The sequence below is a fragment of the Sander lucioperca genome, chromosome 17, assembly GCF_008315115.2.
Source record: "Sander lucioperca isolate FBNREF2018 chromosome 17, SLUC_FBN_1.2, whole genome shotgun sequence".
In the NCBI taxonomy this organism is placed as follows: Eukaryota; Metazoa; Chordata; class Actinopteri; order Perciformes; family Percidae; genus Sander; species Sander lucioperca.
In genome coordinates, this window is record NC_050189.1 from 10,199,433 (window position 1) to 10,220,740 (window position 21,308).

Below are 21,308 nucleotides of genomic sequence, written 5' to 3' on the forward strand. Positions count from 1 at the left end.
TAGTTTAACTCTGAAAAGGACAGTTAACCACAGGTTCCCGTTAATCTTATGATGGACATGTGTTGTGATATTTAAACAAACGAACTGTCAATGGCGAAATAAAAGCCTCTTATTTACGAGACCTGTCTGAGAGACCTTCAGCTTACAGCGGGGTCTCTGAGCATAACTGGCCGAGCGACGAGCTAGTGGCCCCGACAGGCGCCTGCTGGCTGTCGCCTCTCTTCATGGAGCTTCTCAACTCCGAAAACTTTGAAACAAATTGTCAATTCGGCATCAATTTGCGCAAGACTGCCTATATTCGAAATCTAAACAGTTGGTTTCTCGCCTAAAACATTGTCAGAAGTGAATTTAGTGATGAATAAGATGGCAAAAATGTTAAAATTGTTCCGTTGTTGATCTGTCTGTACCGGAAACCCGACCCTTGTTGACCTAGGTTCCTATGCTGAAAAGGGAACAGCGAAAAGACCCTGCCCCACATACATACATACATACATACATACATACATACATGCATACATACATACATACATACATACATACATACATAGGCCTACATACAGTACATAGATGCAAATACTAATGGTGTGTTTAGGCGGTCCTAGTAAACTAATCCACACAATATTTAACCAGTAGCAAGTTTGCTCAGATATGTGTCATTTTGCACAAGATGTCTTTTTCTTTTTCAGCAGAAATGGAGAGTGCAAAGTTTGCACAACATGAAAGGTGTGCGTGTGTTGTGTTAGAGTCTGGCCACATTCATGGGCAGGGATCAGAGCTTTAGGGGTGCCTGGTACCCTTTTAACGTAACTTTTTTAAACGTTAAAAAAAGGGTAAAATTGCCCCTGTTCATTAAAGAGAGTGAATATTGGACATCTTCTGTAAAACTGTACATCCTCCATTTACTTATTCACAGAATGCTATGTGTCTTCCCTTGGGCCATTCAATAACATCATAATGTCATTGTCACAGAGACTGGAAGAAACAGGTTCAGTCTAGGAATCAGCCATTGTGTGTAGGTCAAACGTCAAATAATTGCAGGTACAGTTATCAGTCGGCAGCTGTGATGCAATAGCTTCTTTTGTGAAACAATAGAAGCGACAGTGAGGAATGTGCACTGATGGTACTGCTGATCAGTAGATAGTGAAGGAAGTTTACCTGAAGCTACATCTGCAACGGTGTATGAATAACGTACCAATTTCTTGAGTTATTTAGCGTGTTATCAATACACATTTTTTTGCTTTTGGCGTGTCATTTAACGCCATTTAGTCTCTACTGACTTATATTAAGGAATAGTATAAAGGGCGAGAAAGTCTGTGTAGGCAAGAGATCAGGGTGGATGGATGGGTCAAAGAAACACAGGACTTTCACACAGGAGAGGACTTTCTCCGGTGTGAAACTGCAGTTTGTGTCCTTCGTGAAACCAAAAGACAACGTTAACTGTTTCTACAACTTAAATGACGTATGTAACTTAATTTACATAACAAAAATACTTAATTTAACCCAAATCAAGATCTTTTTCTAAACCCTAACTAAGTAGTTTTAAATTCACATTTACCATGTGTTTAAAACTGACGAGTTGGGAATGAGAACAGGTAGTTAAATGACACACGAAACATTTAAAATGCATAGACATGATGCGCAAAATATCCTTAGAAGTGGCGTGATATTAATACACCTATCTTCCTATGGTTAAATAAAATCCAGAGTCCTCTTTATCTGAGACCGAGACAAGGCTGAGTAAAAATGCGGTTGATTCTGAGACGAGACCTTCAAAAAGTGGTCTTGAGTAAGACCAATCTCGAGTACTATGACACTGCCTTGCAGGGTCAATTTTGTCGACATTACCCAGAAAATCTTGTTGCATGTGCGACAGGTTGTAATTACTTCATTACAGATTAATCATCGGAATGATTGATGAAGATGTTTTGTACCAAAGCCCGGCATCCTGTTTGGGTACATGCTGTCTGAGAGTCGGCTTATCTCTCCTTGGAAATCGCACAGCACTTGTCGAAAAGGAATGACACAAATGTGATTAATTACTGTAGATGCCACTAGTTCAAATGGGTGCACACATGAGGAAAGAACAAACATGCACACAAAACACACACACACACACACACACACACACACACACACACACACACACACACACACACACACACACACACACACACACACACACACACACACACACACACACACACACAAGCCAGTGAGTACAAATCACACAAAGGCACATGCAGGTGGAAGAAGTTCCCATAGCTGGCGTGATTCCCGTGATAAGAGGAACTGATTTTATCCTTCATGCCATCACCGAGTCTCAGTCACGTAGACCGCTAAACTGTGCACAGACCCGAGGGTGAATTATTGTCATAAATTTCCCATTGTGGTACTACAAGAATTAAAAATACATGATTAACAGGGTGGAGCTGAGAAACAAGACTGGTTTGTTCTCTTAGGCAAATTAAAACAATTATTATTAATGTCTATGTCTCTATGAAAAGGAATACGCAGATATTTAGGTCATTGGGTTTGTCTTGTCTTACCAGATCAAGACAACCAGGATGTAAAAGAAATACAACTACAGTTGTGTTCAAAATAATAGCAGTCCAACATCTCATAAATCAAATTTTTTGTTTTTTTGTAGTATTTCTACATGGTAAATAATTTACTAGCAAGTGTTGTAGAGTCATAGAAAACCAACAGACCCACCAGTCATGACATGCATGCTGCTCATTCTGTGTAATTGAATCTGTAATTGAAAGGGGCATGTTCAAATAGCAGTGTTGTGTTCAATTAGTGAGGTGATTGATTCTGTAAAGAAACAGGTGTCAGTTATGACCCATATTTAAGGAAGGAAGGAAGCAATTGTTGTGCATGCTGGTTATAGTGCATTTCACACTGAAATACTCAGCAAAATGGGTCGTTCCAGACATTGCTCTGAGGAACAGCAGACTTTGATTAAAAAGTTGATTGGAGAGGGGGAAACATATAAAGAAGTGCAGAAAATTATAGGCTGCTCAGCCAAAATGATTTCAAATGCCTTGAAATGGCATCCAAGGCCTGAACAATGTGGGAAAAAACAGTCAACTACCATTCAAATGGATCGAAGAATAGCCAAACTGGCAAAGGCTCAACCAATGATCAGCTCCAGGAAAATCAAAGAAGACTTAAAGTTACCTGTGAGTACTGTTACGATCAGAAGAAGGCTATGTGAAGCAAAGCTATCAGCTAGAAGGCCCTGTAAAGTCCCATTGCTGAAAAAAAGACATGTACTGAATAGGTTGAAATTTGCCAAAGGTCACACTGACTGGCCAAAGGAGAAATGGGGCAACATTCTGTGGACTGATGAGAGCCAAATTGTTCTTTTTGGGTCTAGGGGCCGCAGACAGTTTGTTCGACGACCCCCATGCACTGAATTCAAGCCACAGTACACTGTGAAGACAGTAAAGCATGGTGGTGCAAAAATCATGTTATGGGGATGTTTCTCATACTGTGGTGTTGGGCCTATTTATCGCATACCAGGGATCATGGATCAGTTTCAATACTTCAAAATACTTGAAGAGGTCATGTTGCCTTATGCTGAAGAGGAAATGCCTTTGAAATGGGTCTTTTAACGAGACAATGACCCAAAACACACCAGTAAGCGAGCAAAGTCTTGGTTCCAGATGAACTAGATTGATGTTATGGAGTGGCCAGCCCAATCCCCAGACCTCAATCCCATGGAAAACTTGTGGGGTGACATCAAAAATGTATATATTAGTGCAGTGATTCAAAGTAAAAAAAACCTTGAGACATCTTTCAGTTTATACAGTAAATGTTTGCGTTTGTACAGAAAAATGCAAATACTGCTATTTGTTTGAACAGCCTTTCTTTTTTCTTCACTTTCTGTAAAGGTGTAACACAAACTTGATCAATTTTGGTCATGTTTTGATTTGGAATTGAATGTGCAGTGTTCCCAATGCATTGATATCATGGAATTAAAACTATTCTAAGGATTTTGAGCATTATTCACTTTTTTTAAACACACTGCTATTATTCTGAACACAACTGTATGTAAAGCAACTACAAGTAGAAGTTTGGACGTCCAAAACCAGATTTCTAAAAGGCACAAGTGCGTTGATTTTAGGAAAGTGTTGTATTTTGTTCCACGAGTCAGGTGCACTAAAACTAAAAGCAGTTTTTCCAAGTTCAGACCAAGCTCGTGGAACATGAAGTAAAAGCCAGTCAGCAGAGCAAGTCTGATAATGTTCCTCTGAATGACAAAGTACTTCTGTAAGGTAAGAGGGCAGTTTTCCAACAAGGGCCATATAGATAAAGAGATACCGGTGAGTATTAAGTTTTTCTTGGAGAGAAGACCATCCAACCCTGTCATATAAAATACAATGATGTGTACCGACATTATCGGTTATAAATCTGAAGGCGGAGTGATAGACTGAGTCCAGAGATCTAAGAGTTGAAGAGGATGCACGTCTATAAGTCAAATCACCATAGTCCAGGACCGACATGAAAACTGCCTCAACAACCCTTTTCCTACAAAACATGGGAAAGAAGCTTTTATTTCTGTGAAAATAGCCAACTTTTTCCCTGAGTCAGCACACAAGATTATCAATGTGAAATTCGAATGAAAGCTTTTTTGTCACTCCAAATGCTGAGATATTTAAATTCTCTGCATCTGTAAACTCAATGAATTAATCATGTTAGATGCTTTTAAATCCAAAATGAAAGAATTAGAGGCAGATTCCCAAGTCCTCAAGTTTTTCATTTACCTGATGATGAAACTAACTTGTAAATTTCTCTTTTGAAAGTTTCTTTTAAATGTTTCTCCCTTTGTATTTTCTGTCTTTAACTATGTGTTTTTTTTATTTATGCTGCTGCCTTTCTGGTACAGGTCTCCATTGAAAAAGAGATTCTTAATCTCAATGGGACTCTCCCGAAAAAGCCTGTTTAAGCCTGAATACTCATTTTGTGCTAATTCTAATCACAATGTCTTGCAGGGTAATCATGTTTATCGCATCAGATACAATCTCAGATATATTCTCACAGGTCAGTGAAATTCTTTACTTTGCTAAAGAAAGTTATAGTTACCTTGCTCCCACGTAGCTATTTGACCCTGCCTGAGGTAAGAGAGAAATCTACATTTAGGTAAAAGGTTGTGACCACTGGCCTACTCTGTGATTGTGTGTCATTCACCCACCTTAACCAGTCCTGCCACATTTACCTGCCACACAGAGAGACAAATAAGTGGGCGTGGACTTTTCTTCCATGAAAGAGTAAATTCACAACGCCTTTCACATGTCACAGCCTGTGGAGCAAACACTTCATAAGTCAGGTTGTGAGCGATCAAAATACAGTACGACCTGCAAGATCAAGAAACAACGGACCGGATCTGGAGCTTTTGGGGTCCATTTTAAAATCAGGCCTACCAACACCGAAAGGTATAAACTTTTACTTAATTATGTCATGTTTAATGCATATCTGACATAGCTCTAGAAAATGTTTAAAAACAAGGGACGATTTCAGTGCAGAAACCAGTCTGACCTCTTGTACCATGTGTCACTCAATGAGTCTTAACATTTTCATTGTTATCTGAAGTAGGGCTGCAACCAACAATTATTTTAATATTGTTTTAATGTGTCCAACAGTCTATATTCAGCCTACATTTAAATTAAACAGGGAAAAGCAGTTTGTACTTGAAAAAATATTGATTGACCATTGAGCTCTAAAACAAGTTCCTCATTAAAATGAATTCCTGTATCTCCAGGGTTAGGGTTATCCCATGGAACCATCAGTAGGAAAGTATATTCTTTTTTTGAAACAGTGAGAAAAAGTACTGTTTTGAGAGCATTATTAAAAGTAAGAGTCTGTAATGGTTGTTTTGCATATTTGAATGTGTACTTAAGTCAAGAAATTTGTCCTGGAAGGCTCTTTAGATCACAGTTCACGTTTTGGTTACCATCCTCTCTTTTATTAAGTTATCAGGAGTGTCTTATTCAGCTGTTATTAACTTTTTCATAATAATGATGATGATGCATTGTTACAAGCAAAGCTTGCTCGCTTTTGCTTTGTGATGTCTTGGCTGCAAATAAATTCTGTTCTGGGGACTCGCTGAGAGGAATTGCCCACTAGGGAGCTCCCCCGAGAACTCCATACGTTCAATGTTTTTTTTTTCTGTTTGCATTCCCACCGCCAATAGAAACACTGAAGTGACAACCGATCGTTACTAGTTCTTGTGGTACCGACACAATAAAAAGGGGGGTTCTTGAAACTACAGTACATTAGGTTCTTAGAGCTGAAAAGGTTCCTCCGGTCCAAAAACGCAGAACACACATACTGCTGGTGTATATTATATTATATATATATATATATATATATATGTATATATGTGTGGTTCAAAAACCCTATGAGTGACCGAGGAAGAGATGGAGTGACCCTGCCCGGAGGAAGCCCGGGGCCCCCGTCTGGAGCCAGGCCCAGATGGAGGGCTCGTCAGCGAGCGTCTGGTGGCCGGGTTTGCCACGGAGCCCGGCCGGGCACAGCCCGAAAAAGCTACGTGGCATCCATCTCTCCATCCCATGGGCCCACCACCTGTGGGAGGAACCGCTGGGGTCGGGTGCGCTGCCACATGGGTGGCAGTGAAGGTCAGGGGCCTCGACGGACTAGACCCGGGCAGCAGACGCTGGCTCTGGGGACGTGGAATGTCACCTCTCTGTGGGGGAAGGAGCCGGAACTGGTGCGGGAGGTGGAGCGCTACCGGTTAGATCTGGTGGGGCTTACCTCTACGCACAGTCTCGGTTCTGGAACCATACTCCTGGATAGGGGTTGGACTCTTTTCTTCTCCGGAGTTGCCCAGAGTGTGAGGCGCCGGGCGGGTGTGGGGATACTCACAAGCCCCCGGCTGAGCGCCGCTACGTTGGAGTTTACCCCGGTGGACGAGAGGGTCGCCTCCCTACGCCTGCGGGTTGTGGGGGGGAAAACTCTGACTGTTGTTTGTGCATATGCACCAAACAAGAGTTCGGAGTATTCGGCCTTCTTGGAGACCTTGAGTGGAGTCTTATATGGGGCTCCAGTGGGGGACTCCATAGTTCTGCTGGGGGACTTCAACGCGCACGTGGGCAATGATGGAGACACATGGAGAGGCGTGATTGGGAGGAACGGCCTCCCTGATCTAAACCAGAGTGGTTGTTTGTTGTTGGACTTCTGTGCTAGTCATGGATTGTCTATAACGAACACCATGTTCGAACATAGGGATGCTCATAAGTGTACTTGGTACCAGAGCACCCTAGGCCAAAGGTCAATGATCGATTTTATAATCGTTTCATCTGATCTGAGGCCGTATGTTTTGGACACTCGGGTGAAGAGAGGGGCAGAGCTGTCAACCGATCACCATCTGGTGGTGAGTTGGGTCAGGGGGTGGGGGAAGATTCTGGACAGACCTGGTAAGCCCAAACGGGTAGTGCGGGTAAATTGGGAACGTCTGGAGGAGGCCCCTGTCCGACAGACTTTCAACTCACACCTCCGGTGGAGCTTTTCGTGCATCCCTGTGGAGGCTGGGGGCATTGAACCCGAGTGGACAATGTTCAAAGTTTCCATTGCTGAAGCTGCGGCGAGGAGCTGTGGTCTTAGGGTCTTAGGTGCCTCAAGGGGCGGTAACCCACGAACACCGTGGTGGACACCGGTGGTCAGGGAAGCCGTCCGACTGAAGAAGGAGTCTTTCCGGGATATGTTATCCCAGAGGACTCCGGAGGCAGTGGCAAGGTACCGAAGGGCCCGAAGGGCTGCAGCCTCTGCCGTGAAAGAGGCAAAGCAGCGGGTGTGGGAGAAGTTCGGAGAAGACATGGAGAAGGACTTTCGGTCGGCACCAAGGTGCTTCTGGAAAACCGTTCGCCACCTCAGGAGGGGGAAGCGGGGAACCATCCAAGCTGTGTACAGTAAGGATGGGACGCTGTTGACCTCAACTGAGGAGGTAATAGGGCGGTGGAAGGAGCACTTTGAGGAACTCCTAAATCCGACTAATACGCCCTCTATGGTAGAGGCAGAGCTGGAGGATGATGGGGGATTGTCGTCAATTTCCCGGGTGGAAGTTGCTGAGGTAGTTAAACAACTCCACAGTGGCAAAGCCCCAGGGATTGATGAGATCCGTCCAGAAATGCTTAAAGCTCTGGGTGTGGAGGGGTTGTCTTGGTTGACACGCCTCTTCAACATTGCGTGGAAGTCTGGGACGGTGCCTAAGGAGTGGCAGACCGGGGTGGTGGTTCCCCTTTTCAAAAAGGGGGACCAGAGGGTGTGTGCCAATTATAGGGGTATCACACTTCTCAGCCTCCCTGGTAAAGTCTTCTCCAAGGTGCTGGAAAGGAGGGTTCGGTCGATAGTCGTACCTCAGGTTGAAGAGGAACAATGCGGATTCCGTCCTGGTCGTGGAACAACGAACCAGATCTTTACTCTCGCAAGGATCCTGGAGGGAGCCTGGGAGTATGCCCAACCGGTCTACATGTGCTTTGTGGATCTGGAGAAGGCCTATGACCGAGTCCCCCGGGAGATACTGTGGGAGGTGCTGCGGGAGTATGGGGTGAGGGGGTCCCTTCTCAGGGCCATCCAATCTCTGTACAACCAAAGCGAGAGCTGTGTCCGGGTTCTCGGCAGTAAGTCGGACTCGTTTCAGGTGAGAGTTGGCCTCCGCCAGGGCTGCGCTTTGTCACCAATCCTGTTTGTAGTATTTATGGACAGGATATCGAGGCGTAGTCGGGGTGGAGAGGGGTTGCAGTTCGGTGGGCTGGGGATCTCATCGCTGCTCTTTGCAGATGATGTGGTCCTGATGGCATCATCGGTCTGTGACCTTCAGCACTCACTGGATCGGTTCGCAGCCGAGTGTGAAGCGGCTGGGATGAGGATCAGCACCTCTAAATCGGAGGCCATGGTTCTCAGCAGGAAACCGATGGAGTGCCTTCTCCAGGTAGGGAATGAGTCCTTACCCCAAGTGAAGGAGTTCAAGTACCTTGGAGTCTTGTTCGCGAGTGAGGGAACAATGGAGCGGGAGATTGGTCGGAGAATCGGCGCAGCGGGTGCGGTATTACACTCAATTTATCGCACCGTTGTGACGAAAAGAGAGCTGAGCCAGAAGGCAAAGCTCTCGATCTACCGGTCAGTTTTCGTTCCTACCCTCCCCTATGGTCATGAAGGTTGGGTCATGACCGAAAGAACGAGATCCAGGGTACAAGCGGCCGAAATGGGTTTCCTCAGGAGGGTGGCTGGTGTCTCCCTTAGAGATAGGGTGAGAAGCTCAGTCATCCGTGAGGAGCTCGGAGTAGAGCCGCTGCTCCTTTGCATCGAAAGGAGCCAGTTGAGGTGGTTCGGGCATCTGGTAAGGATGCCCCCTGGGCGTCTCCCTAGGCAGGTGTTCCAGGCATGTCCAGCTGGGAGGAGGCCTCGGGGAAGACCCAGGACTAGGTGGAGGGATTATATCTCCAACCTGGCCTGGGAACGCCTCGGGATCCCCCAGTCGGAGCTAGTTAATGTGGCTCGGGAAAGGGAAGTTTGGGGTCCCCTGCTGGAGCTGCTACCCCCGCGACCCGAGACCGGATAAGCGGACGAAGATGGATGGATATATATATATATATATATATATATATATATATATATATATATTATATTCAGACACTTTAAGCAGGGGATGGGAAAGCAATATCAGAGTAAAAATTACAAGTTTCTTCAAAGGGCCTTTTTAATAAAAAAAGAAATAAAAAAAACTTGCTTTTGTTTTGACTTCTGTCTGACTGATCTGTATTGATTCAACTCTATATTACTTTCTCTTGCTGTCCATAGGATGTCCTTATGTGGAAGCTTTCTGTCAGACGAGCAGTTCCTGTGCTCGATCTGCCTCGATTGGTTCAACAACCCTTCGTCCACACCATGTGGCCACAGCTTCTGCATGGCCTGCATCAGCAAATACTGGGACGGATGTAAGGTGTGTGAGTATAGATGGCATCCTCGATGTATGAAGTTTGTTTCCGCCGGTTAATTATCTTTAATAGAAAACTGATGGTTACCTCAGTAATACACTAATACATGAGCGGCACAAACTGGGGGTAGTATATTGTGTACGTTGTTTAAAAATTCAACAATTGATCCATTCATTTTTACTTACTTCCTACACTTTTCATCTGCCATGGCTTCCATGTTTTCCTCTCAGTTCATTATCTTATTTGGTTTCCTTTTTTCCCCCCTCACCCATCCCTCCACCCCTCCTTCCTCTCCCAGGTTTTCATGTGTCCACTGTGTAAGAAGACCTTCCAGAAGCGACCAGAGCTCGAGATCAACAGGACACTGCGAGAGATCACCGATCAGTTCAGACCCATGACAGGAGAGGGAGGAGTGCGGATTGAGAAGAGAGGGGGAAGAGGAGGAAGAAACAGAGGCATGCCAGTCAATTTCATTTATGAATTGAAGAAGAAGCTGCCTCAACATCAGCTAAAAACAGCATTGACGCTACCTGACGCTCAAGGTAAGACTAAGGTAATAAGGGTTTCGCCTAGCCTAGGGGTTTTTAGGGAAATTTTAGATATCAAGCAGTCAGCGTTGCTCTCCTGGCTGCATGAAAACAGACTGAAATTTGAGTTTTATTTCAAAATTCCAAGTCAAAATATCTGTTTAGATTTATACAACCACGTTGAATAAATAGCTATGATATATGCAACTAGATGATAAAGATTCAGGCATTTGGTGTTATTAAGTCATGAACTCTTTCTCCCAAAACTGTGGACAAATGTCTTTTGTCAAATTGTCTTGGATTAGTTGCACATTATGCAGATGATACATGACTTTCCAGTTCTGCAAATGTTTGATCAAAAACTAAAGTATTGGACACATTGAATTTAGATGCTGGTTGCTTAACATTAGATGCAATGTCAGAAGATCCCTAAAGTCATAATGATACATTATCTGGGGACTATAAATTTCTGTGCAAAATGTAATGGCAATCCATGTAATAGTTGTTGAGATATTGAGAGAACTGACTGACCGACTGAGTATTTAAGAAGCTTAGTAACGTAAGAAGGTACACAGCTTTAAATTCCTTGATTTATCTTTCAATTCATGTATCTTCTACCTTGGAAGGTAAGCCCATCCCGACGTCAGCATCAACAGTCACAACCTCACTTGTTTCTTCGGTACCAAACTCCAGTCCGATTGCTGCCCTGACAAACTCCTCCGGATCTCCTCAGCCGCCTCCCACGTTCCCCCACTCCAGCGGCCGGAGAAGGTTCACCGTAACTGGGGCTGCAAGCAGCCGGAGCATCCCTGTCTGTGAGATCCACCGCAGAGGAATAGTGGTACAATACTTCAATCATCAATATCTCTCATTGATTTCCAGCCTTTCCGATTCCTATAGTGCTTTGTGCTTACTGAGGAACAAGAATAGTCTATGATTTTGGGCTCCTCTAACCGTGCAGTTTTTTTTATATTAAATTATATTTCATGTTTCAAGGTTTAACACTGCAACACTCTCTCACTGGTTTCAGATTTACTGTAGGACTGATCGAGCATGTATCTGCCCTGAATGTGAGACCTTGGACCATCAGGATCATGACACAGTGACTCTCGAAACCGAGTGGATGGAAACCAAGGTGGGAAAAACAGAATGATGTTTGAAGTGAAGCACAGACATGCGAAACTACTTGGTTATATTTCAGTGAAAGTCCTGTGTCTGTATGACACATGCACTACCCGGCCCTCCTCCCTTAGCAGACTTTGTAGCAGATTACTACGGCCACTACAGGTCGCCGCATATATATATCATAATATGCTTCTTTCACGGACAAACTATATGGCTATTTTTTTGGTGAGGACACTCTGATAGGAAAGGATGACATGGATGCAAAGAACCACCCGATGCAAAGTGGTTTTTAGCCTCAGTCACGGAACGTATACTGCTCAAAGCCGAACTGTGCTCAAAATAGAGTTTAGATTCTCTGCCCGAACCCGAGCCCGAACTTGACCCGACCCACAGGCCGGGTCGGGTCAAGCTGATATTTCCCGCCACTAACCTCGGGCCGGGCCGGGCCGGGCCCTTGATCAAGCATTTGTGTTTTTTTAATGATTACTTTATTAGCCTAATTGGGTGGGGAGAAAGCTATGCCATAATCATGCGCAGCGTCTCCTCCACTCGCACGCATCACACCGGGCCTGCCTGTGTGTGTAGCATAAGTGCAACATGGAGCTTGAAGATGTAAAGAAAAAAAGAAAAACAGGAGAATTAACTTTGAGCAAGTCTGGAGAAAAGTCAGAGGTATGGAACCATTTTAAACAAGTCGTGGGCTGTGACAACATATGTGTTGGCTTTGTCGAGTGCATTAAGTGTGGCACGCTGCTCGCCTATGACAGCAAAAAAATGGGGAAGATGAACAGGCACATGAAGCAGGCTTGCCATGGCAGAAAAGATGACAGTCAGCCTTCACTGTCCTCTTTTGTTACTTCTCCAAGCATACCTCTTCTAAACGGATTTCTGCAGTTCAAACAACTCTGAATTGTAGTTGAGAACGTCATATAACGGCCCACGTATTAAAAAATTGTCGGGTTTAAATCGGGCTCAGGCTCATAATTACAGTTAATGTGTCGGGCCGGGCCGGGCTTGGTCACAACGTGCACGGGCTCGGGTAGGGTCGGGCTTGATTTTTTGGGCCAGATCTAAGCTTTAAAAATTTTAAGAATAATTTCTCAAAATGTCCCATTGTGTGTGTGTGTGTGTGTGTGTTTCTGACTTAGACTACCTTCGGGGACACATTTCCATCTAAAGACCATTTAATTGGGGGACAGCTTGTCCAATTGGGGACCAAAGCCGTGTGCCCAATTGGAAAAAAACAGATTTTTTTGGGTCAATGATTAAGATTAGGTTTGGGTTTGGGCTTGGGCCGTGATGGGTGTTACGACGGACACGGGCACAGACACAGCTATAGTAGTTATAGAAATCACAAGTCTATGCAATTTCCCCAGAAGGACCAGCTGAGTGTATCGGAGCAGGAGATCCAGGAGATGATCAGACAGAGAATCAGGAAGATCGAGGAGATCAGACTGTCAGTGACTGAACTGGAGGTATTGTAGCTAAATATATATATATATAAAAAAATGGTGACTGTAACAAAGGTGTCTTGCAAGTTTTACATTACAGTATCAATATTTTCCTCAGTTGGTGGTGGAGCGAGAGACTGTGGGCAGCGTTTGCATGTTGTCAGAGCTTGTGTCTGCCATCCAGCGCTCCCAGACAGAGCTGATGGAGGTGATGGAGATGAGCCGGAGGGCGGCCGAGCACCAGGCCGACTCCATGATACGACAGCTGGAGCTTGAGGTTGAAGAACTACGGCGGAGAGAAAGCGCCCTCGCCCAGCTCGCCCAATCAGATGACTACATGCACTGTGTCAAGGTTGGTTGATGTGATGAGAAACTGACATAAACATTGTGGGAAACCTGAGGGGGTTATTTGACATCCTTTTTTTATTTATTTATTTCCACCTACTTTCCAGACGTTCCCCAACGTCTCCAGTCCTCCACCGACCAAAGACTGGTCTGAAGTGTCGGTGAACTCTGACCTGGGAACAGGGACCATCTACAGGTCGCTGGCAGCTCTGGTGGAGAGGTTTCAGGAAGAGCTGAAGACGATCGCAGAAACAGGTCAGTGAAATGCAAAACACAAGGCTTCTTTGCAAAGATGAAAAGCAACAAAGACATGAACACAGTCCAGAGTAGAGTCAAAAGAGCTAATGATCCATGCTTTATGAAAAAACAGCAATCAAGTCCTTGTGCTAGATAATGTAAAAATAATGGATGTAGCATCCGTGATGTCACCCAGTGGTTTGAAGCCTTGAGTTTGGCGAATCTTGTTTTTTTGCAACCGAACGTGACAATTTTTTGACAAGAGGGTGAAGCTGGGGAGGATGACGAATCCAAAATGTGCTGTTTATGGCTGTCCAGAGTAGAGTCAAAAGAGCACTTTTACAACTAATGATCTATACTCTATGAAAAAGCACCCTTCTTCTTTAAGTCCTTGAGCCAGACCATTGAAAATAATAGACGTAGCATCTGTGATGTCACCACGGGTTTGTGGACTACCGCTTTGAAGCCTCGAGTTTGTCGATTCAGGCTTCACCATCTTGTTTTGTTGCAACCGGACGTGACCATTTTTTTGACAAAAGGGTGGAGCTGGAGAGGATGACGTGGCCAAATGTGTTGTCGATGGTTGCAATGGCACCGGGCTAAGCTAAATGCTAAAGGGGGTAAGTTGCCAATTCAACTCTTTTGGCACGAGTCATCCAGCGGAGATTTATTGGCGGGTAAACATGGACCTCCGGGCACTGGCGCCGTTCATCTGCATGTACGGCAGTACAGAACTTTCCCTTAAGTTACCAGCTAATGCTAGTGCTAGCTAGCTAGCTTGGTTGGCAGAACGCTGAGAAATCATTCACATCACATTTTTAGGAGACCAAAATGTTCCAATTAACTTTGATGAAGTGAAAACATGCAGTGAGAGGGTCAAAGTTTAAGATGAAAACATGGACAACACCCCAAAAGGTTCTAAGGTCTATTTTAATGTCCACAGTGCCATGGTTAGCATTGCTAAGCCTCTGTCCTGATTGACAAGTCAGCATGTAGCCACGCGCTAAGGCATCCCCCGCTTTATCGTCTATTTAAAAATAAATGAGACGATAATTTAAAACATGAACATCATGCTGTATTGATAAAGACTTCAATTGAGTGAGAAATAGGGTTATTTTCTCATAGACTTCTATAGGAACAGAGTTCTTTTTGGAGTCAGTGATTTTCCTGATGGAAATTAGATGAAATGTAGGTTTAAGACACTTCAGCATTGGCTTCACTTTTCAGACCCGGAAGCTTTGTCGATTATTTTTACGGTCTATGAGCCAGACACAATAGATCTATTATAATAAAGCACTGAAACACTGCCCTCTGGTGGTGATCTTAGTATGACTTTGACAGTAGACTGGTGTCTCCTTGTTCCTCTCCAGGTTTTCCTGCCTCAGTAACGGAACCCAGCCCGGTCCAAACACAGCCCAGTAAGTATCCACTCCCACTCCACCTTAAATAAGCTAAACATACAGTACGTATACCAGTGAATGATATTTGCCATCCACCTTACGAATACAAACCAGTGAGTGACTCTATCCATCCACCACATGTGAGCATTCCACCTTCAACGGGTAATGATATAAAGCTATACAGTGCATTATACAGGAGCTATAACATCATTTTCTCCTGTTTTTCTGCAGGGATAAGGAGGATACAGGAGTATGCAGGTAAGAAACAATAATGACACAAAGTCAGCTTGCAGACATGATTAAATATAAAATAATCTACAATGATTTACATTTTTATTCTTTCTTCAACAGTGGATGTGACTCTGGACGGCAACACCGCTCATCCCAGACTGATTTTGTCAGAGGACATGAAGAGTGTGAGACACCTGTTAAATTATTATATAAAAAAATAATTACTCATTCAGTTCATTCTTTTTTTTAGCATTACATTTGCAAGCTCGCTTTTTCGAAGGAACAAAGACTGTAAATCATTCCATTGTTTTTTTTTCCAACTTTTTTTTAATTTAAGTTTACATTTTTACAACAGGTGACACATAGCCCAAATCGTGGTGAACAAGGTATAGTGAAAACAGTGTGCCATTTCCCTACAAGTCCCCTACCCACCCATAAACCAACCCAGTTCAGCTCCAAAACATACAGAGACACACAACATGGACCCATGCACACTGACAAACACACACCAGTAAGGGCAATCATTCTGTTTTTAATGCAATCACAAACCCACGAGAAATGTCTATACAATCTTGAAAATCGGGACTAAAATCTTGGTATGTTATTGATTTTTGGTTTTTGAAAAATTCTCCATACAGTTGCCTTTTTTCCATGTTTGCATTGGAGATGTATATTACACACATACATTTACTGTAAATTATAAAGAAAATGTGTTGTGCCTATGAAGTTTGCCATTACAATAACTGTCTGTATTTCTGCAGGTGAGGTGTGGAGATAAACACCAGATGCTTGCAGACAATCCGGAGAGGTTTAACAGAGTCGTCTGTGTCATAGGGAGGGAGGCCATCTCGTCTGGGAGACACTACTGGGAGGTAAGAGGCACTCTCTCTCTCTCTCTCTCTCTCCTTTATCACAATAAAAAGGAAGTTTATTATGTTGTGATCACAAAATACCAATGTAAAATAATAATTTTAAGTCAACAGAACATGACCAAATATTTACATGCATGTCCTCCCAGCCTTTTATATGCTTCAGTGTTTGATTGTATGTACGTAAATGTCCTTCTTCCTTTGATCAGGTGGAGGTGGGCGGGAAGACTGACTGGGATCTGGGCGTGGCCAGACAATCAATCAACAGGAAGGGGAAGGTTGAAATTACCCCAAGCAAGGGATACTGGTTCCTCAGCCTGAGAGACAAGTGAGTTTTGCCATTTAGGTAGTTACCCAAATTAGATGTTAATTAGTTGCTTCTTTTTAGCTATTCTGACATGGACCTCTGCTGTCATTAACCTTGTCTCCAGCAGCAGCAGCAGCAGCAGCAGGCAGTGGTTTTCAGCAAATAAAAGCTCCAAAAGCCCACCGTATGCCACCTGCTCAGCACCAAACAGCAGACAGATAAAGTTAGAGACGAGCTGGTCAACCAAGTGGAACATTTAGCAGCTAAAGACACGGATATTTTTCTCAGGAGTTGGTGGAGAACAAAAAAGAGCTAAAAGGAGAGTGAATATTGGACTTATTGATCACGTGGACGCAAACACGACTCCAAGTGATAACGTTGCTCTGTCACTGCCGGATGTGTAAATAGGCAGGCAACTGTCTGCTTACACAAAATATCTTTATAAGGCTTTAACATGTTCTTGTTGTGTTTGCAGCTTATTCTGTTGTCATTTACGTAGCTTGGCCAAGAAGTGTCAAAGGGGCTGAATTTCCAAAAGGCTTTGCAAATTTGAAAATCAAAAGCGCATTAACGGAAAACACAAATGCAAAAGCTACAACATAATGGAAGTTGACAGTGAAACTGGCCGAGCTAAATGACGTAATGCTTATGTTGCCGCGTAGCTAGTCTCTATCCACGACCTTCCACTTCCGGGATTGCTCCGATGCCGCCGGAAATTTCGCCGTATGTCCCTCTTTTCGGACAGATTTCCGTTACCTAACGCTTTCTTTGTGTTGGAATTTAAAACTCCGGTGGATTAATGAGGACTATGGTTAACTGCTCCTCAGATCTCTGCAGGGTAAATCCAGACAGCTAGATACACTATCTGTCTAATCTGAGTTTTCTGTTGCCACGACTAAAACAACTTTTGAATGTACACATGGAATTGATGATTGTGATTGGTTTAAAAAAAATGCCAATAAACCAGAGCACGTTTTTCTCCCATCCCGGAATGCTGTGTGGACTAGCCAGACCCCCCTCCACAGCGCTGTGGAGGAAGGTCTGGCAAAGTGAGACTACTGCATAGCTAGCTTCATAATAGCCTATCATTAGATGGCAGACATTGGACAACATTGCTTATTTGTGACAATCACATAGCAATAGTAGTCATAGTTAGTTAGCAACCAACATTTCACTTGTGATAGGCTACTTCTCAAACAAAGGTAAGAACTTTCCTCCTACATATGTGTAGGAAATAATAGTCCGCCGGCTATAATAATCGGCACGTTTCATTGTCAACATCCGTTGACGCCGCTTCTGTTGTTATTTTATGGCTTTTGCATGTTTGGCGTTAAAGAGTTTGTGTTTTTAGAATTTTTAAAGAATAAAGGATACGCAGTTTGATCGACGCGTCTCAGCCACGCCGCGGCTTTAATCTCTTTCAGCATCCTAACATCATTTGTTGGTGCCCGCTTTTCTCAAATTATTTATTTTTTCCAAAACAAATCTTAATTTAGGTATGGTGTATAATGTAATAATAAAATATCATAAAAGAGAGATAACATAAAATATAGCAGATGGTGACATTTCAGAAAATTGAATATACTCAAATTTCTTCTGCTTTTCTTTTCATTTATTGTCTTTACTTTCCTTTTCCTTTGTAGTAATTAACTATCCTCTCCTTTCTCTTATCCTCCACTTCATCCCTCTCCTCAGAAACAAGTACGCTTTTCGCACTGAACCCTCCACAGATGTCCATCTGAACCTCCGTCCAAACACGATTGGGATATTTGTGGACTATGAGAAAGGACAGGTACAGCATGGGAAACAAATTTTACACATCTAATTTATTTGTTTCTTTTGTCTTCAACCAAGTGAAGTTTTTTTCAAATAATCCTGTGTGTCCTCTTGGTTCTACAGGTGTCTTTCTATAACGTTGATGCAAAAATGCACATCTACACTTTCAATGACACTTTCAGTGAGTGCATCTTCCCGTTCTTCAGCCCCTGCACTAATAAATCTGGGAAGAACAACGGGCCACTAATTATCAAGCCAGTCATCATGACGGAGTGACAGGACGGCACCTGGAAGTTATTTGTTCTTTTCTTTTTCTTGTCTTTAAATACTTTGTTGCCCTGTAAAAAAAATAGAATTAAGGCTTATTTATGCTACATTAAATCGACACCGTGGCAACGTACATAGGTACCTGGAGAGACCGAACCTACGCCGTAGCCTACGCCGTAGCCTGATGTGCTCCTCTCAAAAAATGTGACTACAAGTTGCAGCGATGCACGTTGCTCATACTCAAAGACCCCGCTGTGAGCTGACTGGAGCTCTGGGTCTCAGAGACAAGAGATGTTCACATGTAGGCTACATAAGGGTTTATTATTTTTGTTCCTCTCTCTTTGAGACACTTGACCAAATGGTAAAATATAAAGAACAACTTTTGGCTCTTTTACGGTGCTGTAGTTAATGTTTTGATCACAAGGTTGCTAGGCGACAGGAGCTGCGCTTCGACGAAAACAGGAAATGCGCTGCAGACCAGATTGTCTCATTTCGGAGACCGCTAGGAAGTGTCCTCCGAAGGCTGCAGCCCCTGAATTGGGACATAGCTAGAATTCCTGGTCATTTTGTTGTTGGTTTCTTAAACTTCCTGTTGTTGGCTGACTGTGAATAGTTTATTAATTGAAATAGGACTATGAATTTTGTGTCTGAAATGATTTGCCGATCATGTATTAAATCACCTTTTCTGATATTTGATATTTGATGAATTTGATATTATTCTTTATGTGGCCATTATCTCTGGAGGAAATGTTTGACTTTCACTTTATTGCAGAAAAACAATTTTAACCCTCATGTTGTCTTCCTCTGCCAACCATGCACTTGTTGTCCTCTCGGGTCAAAATAGAAAATTAACACTTTAGTTTTTGCCACTTTTTTTGAGACTTTTTTCAATGTTTTTGTCACTTTTTTTTATTACTGTCGACACTTTTTTCCACTACCACCAGTACTATATACACGCCACGGACATCAACTTATTACCACTAGTGTTACACTTATTTTTCGGAATTCATGGTTAATAAACCTCGTTGGAGTTTTAAATTATACTTAATTTTTGAGTCAGAAAAGCTGAAATGAGTAATTATTTTGACTAATATTAGAGGAATGTATGTCGATGGATAATCAAAGACTTGTGTATGTCAAAGTTTAGTCAGAATACTGTTTAGAAACTGTTTCATTTTTTTTTCAAATGCTATAAAATTGAATAAAACAACAAAAAATTCAATGAAAGTAGTGATCATTAACTGTACTTGCAAACCTGGAACCATCTATGTTAATTTCTCGGTAATTTGGTTGGAAAATAAATATTTTTTTTAAATATAGACATTTCGATAACGAGTCCAATTTGACCGTGAGGGTTAAGACATTACCTTGGGTTCTGAGAAACCACGACAGACATTTTATGGACTAAGCTCTTAACTGATTCATCAAAAAATAATTGTTAGTTGCAGACCCAGTCAAAGGAATAGCTAGTTCTACATTTAGGGAAACTATTTGCTATCTTGTTGATACCACCACTCTCGTGTCTGTGCGGTAAAGAAGAAGCCGGTTAGCTTAGCTTAGCATAAAGACTGGAAACGGGGAGAAACAGCTAATCTGGTTCTGTCCCAAGGTAACAACACCCACCTGCCACTGCCAGTACCTCTTTAGCTCACTATTTGGCACGTTTTTTTTTTTTAATCTCATTTGATTAATCTGCACACCAACAGAACATTGTGGTTTTACATTGTGTACAGATTGAGTAAGGGTTAATGCCAGACAAGGTGTCCATTGTCAGGTATAATGGATGATGGCGAGGCGTGAACCGTCTGAAGCGTAGCCTCTGCCGAAATTCATTAATACCTGACAATGGCTAGGGCATCAACCCACTTATGCCATGGTAACTTGGCAAACAACATTTTTTTAACGTCTTAAGAGTCGCCTGCATTTTCAAGCTTTTTGGTCTAAACGTCATACCCAAATTAAAATTGGTACAGCTCCCATATACTTTGACACTCAGGGATGTGCCTGGTATCACTGGAAAGAAAACAATCTCAAGTTTTTGTTCCAAGTGTCAGGGTGATTCTAGGCCTTACTGACACAGAGTTACAGAGGCTAGAATGGAGGGTTTCTATTTCCGTCCAAATCATACATCTGTAAAATGATTAAAATACACTGCTGTGAACACATATTCCAGCTGACAGACAATCCAGGACATTAGCCACATGTCTCAGCTTACTACAGAAAAAAGAAGAAGCCAAAATTGATTTTATATGAATTTTTTTCTACATATATGTCTGTGCGTTTTTCTGATTTCCATTTGAAAAGTGCAAAGAAAAAAGCCAATAAAGTACAAAATAAAACACTTCTCAAATACACAAACACATCCACATCAATCATACACATACTTGAAATAACTATATACATAAATATATAGAAATAAGTCATTATAAACTGCAAAGGGTGTGAAATGCTTATAGGAGGCCCTGTTTTTGCTTTGACACAGCTCCAGCCATTACAGGGTTAAAATTTCACTGGCGCATTTGGTATCTATCGACTTGTCTGCTCATTGGCTACAAATGTAGACGGGTCTTAGAGCATTTAAATCTAACTGGTCCGAGCAAATGTCGATCATTTCCACGTGGGCCCAAACGCGTCAGAGGAGACTTCAGCTTTCTTATTGGTGTATCACAGCCAAACCTGCACCGATTGGCTTATACCAGGTATCCATGGAAACCTTAGAACTCAGGGAATAGAGTGACGCCCACATCAAGTTGCTAGGAGCCTCAGGAGAGAAGCGAAGCGAGCAGCGTTAGAAGGAGAGGGGGTTGTAGCCGA

At 42.9% G+C, this 21,308-nt stretch overlaps 1 protein-coding gene and 1 long non-coding RNA gene across 4 annotated transcripts; one reads left to right on the forward strand and one right to left on the reverse strand.

The window, feature by feature from the left end:
* Window positions 1-1,433: 1,433 nt before the first annotated feature.
* On the reverse strand, window positions 1,434-19,790 carry LOC118493554. The gene is made up of 3 exons (XR_004895505.1): window positions 19,418-19,790; window positions 12,643-12,645; window positions 1,434-1,443 (listed from the first exon to the last, which is right to left on the reverse strand). It is a non-coding gene; the product is annotated as an uncharacterized LOC118493554 (long non-coding RNA).
* On the forward strand, window positions 5,278-18,552 carry LOC116053422 (zinc finger protein RFP). 3 transcript variants are annotated; one of them, XM_035993790.1, is made up of 16 exons: window positions 5,278-5,438; window positions 9,823-9,964; window positions 10,258-10,508; window positions 11,111-11,327; window positions 11,517-11,621; window positions 12,988-13,086; window positions 13,181-13,414; window positions 13,515-13,662; window positions 15,015-15,062; window positions 15,276-15,302; window positions 15,396-15,460; window positions 16,037-16,147; window positions 16,354-16,472; window positions 16,576-16,674; window positions 18,147-18,243; window positions 18,351-18,552. In XM_035993790.1, exons 1-16 carry the CDS (start codon window positions 5,296-5,298, stop codon window positions 18,501-18,503), a joined length of 2,058 nt encoding a protein of 685 aa, XP_035849683.1. In that variant the 5' UTR covers window positions 5,278-5,295; the 3' UTR covers window positions 18,504-18,552. The 3 variants fall into 3 exon arrangements, with proteins under 3 accessions (XP_035849683.1, XP_035849684.1, XP_035849685.1); XM_035993791.1 differs by having other exon boundaries at window positions 10,258-10,501; window positions 11,113-11,327; window positions 16,573-16,674; XM_035993792.1 differs by lacking the exon at window positions 16,576-16,674.
* Window positions 19,791-21,308: the final 1,518 nt, after the last annotated feature.

Coding starts and splice junctions, on each gene's coding strand:
- LOC116053422 (XM_035993790.1), top strand. CDS start 5,296: ATGTCACAGCCTGTGGAGCAAACACTTCATAAGTCAGGTTGTGAGCGA. Junction 11,328..11,516: donor TCCACCGCAGAGGAATAGTG/GTACAATACTTC, acceptor CACTGGTTTCAG/ATTTACTGTAGGACTGATCG. Junction 15,461..16,036: donor TGTCAGAGGACATGAAGAGT/GTGAGACACCTG, acceptor GTATTTCTGCAG/GTGAGGTGTGGAGATAAACA.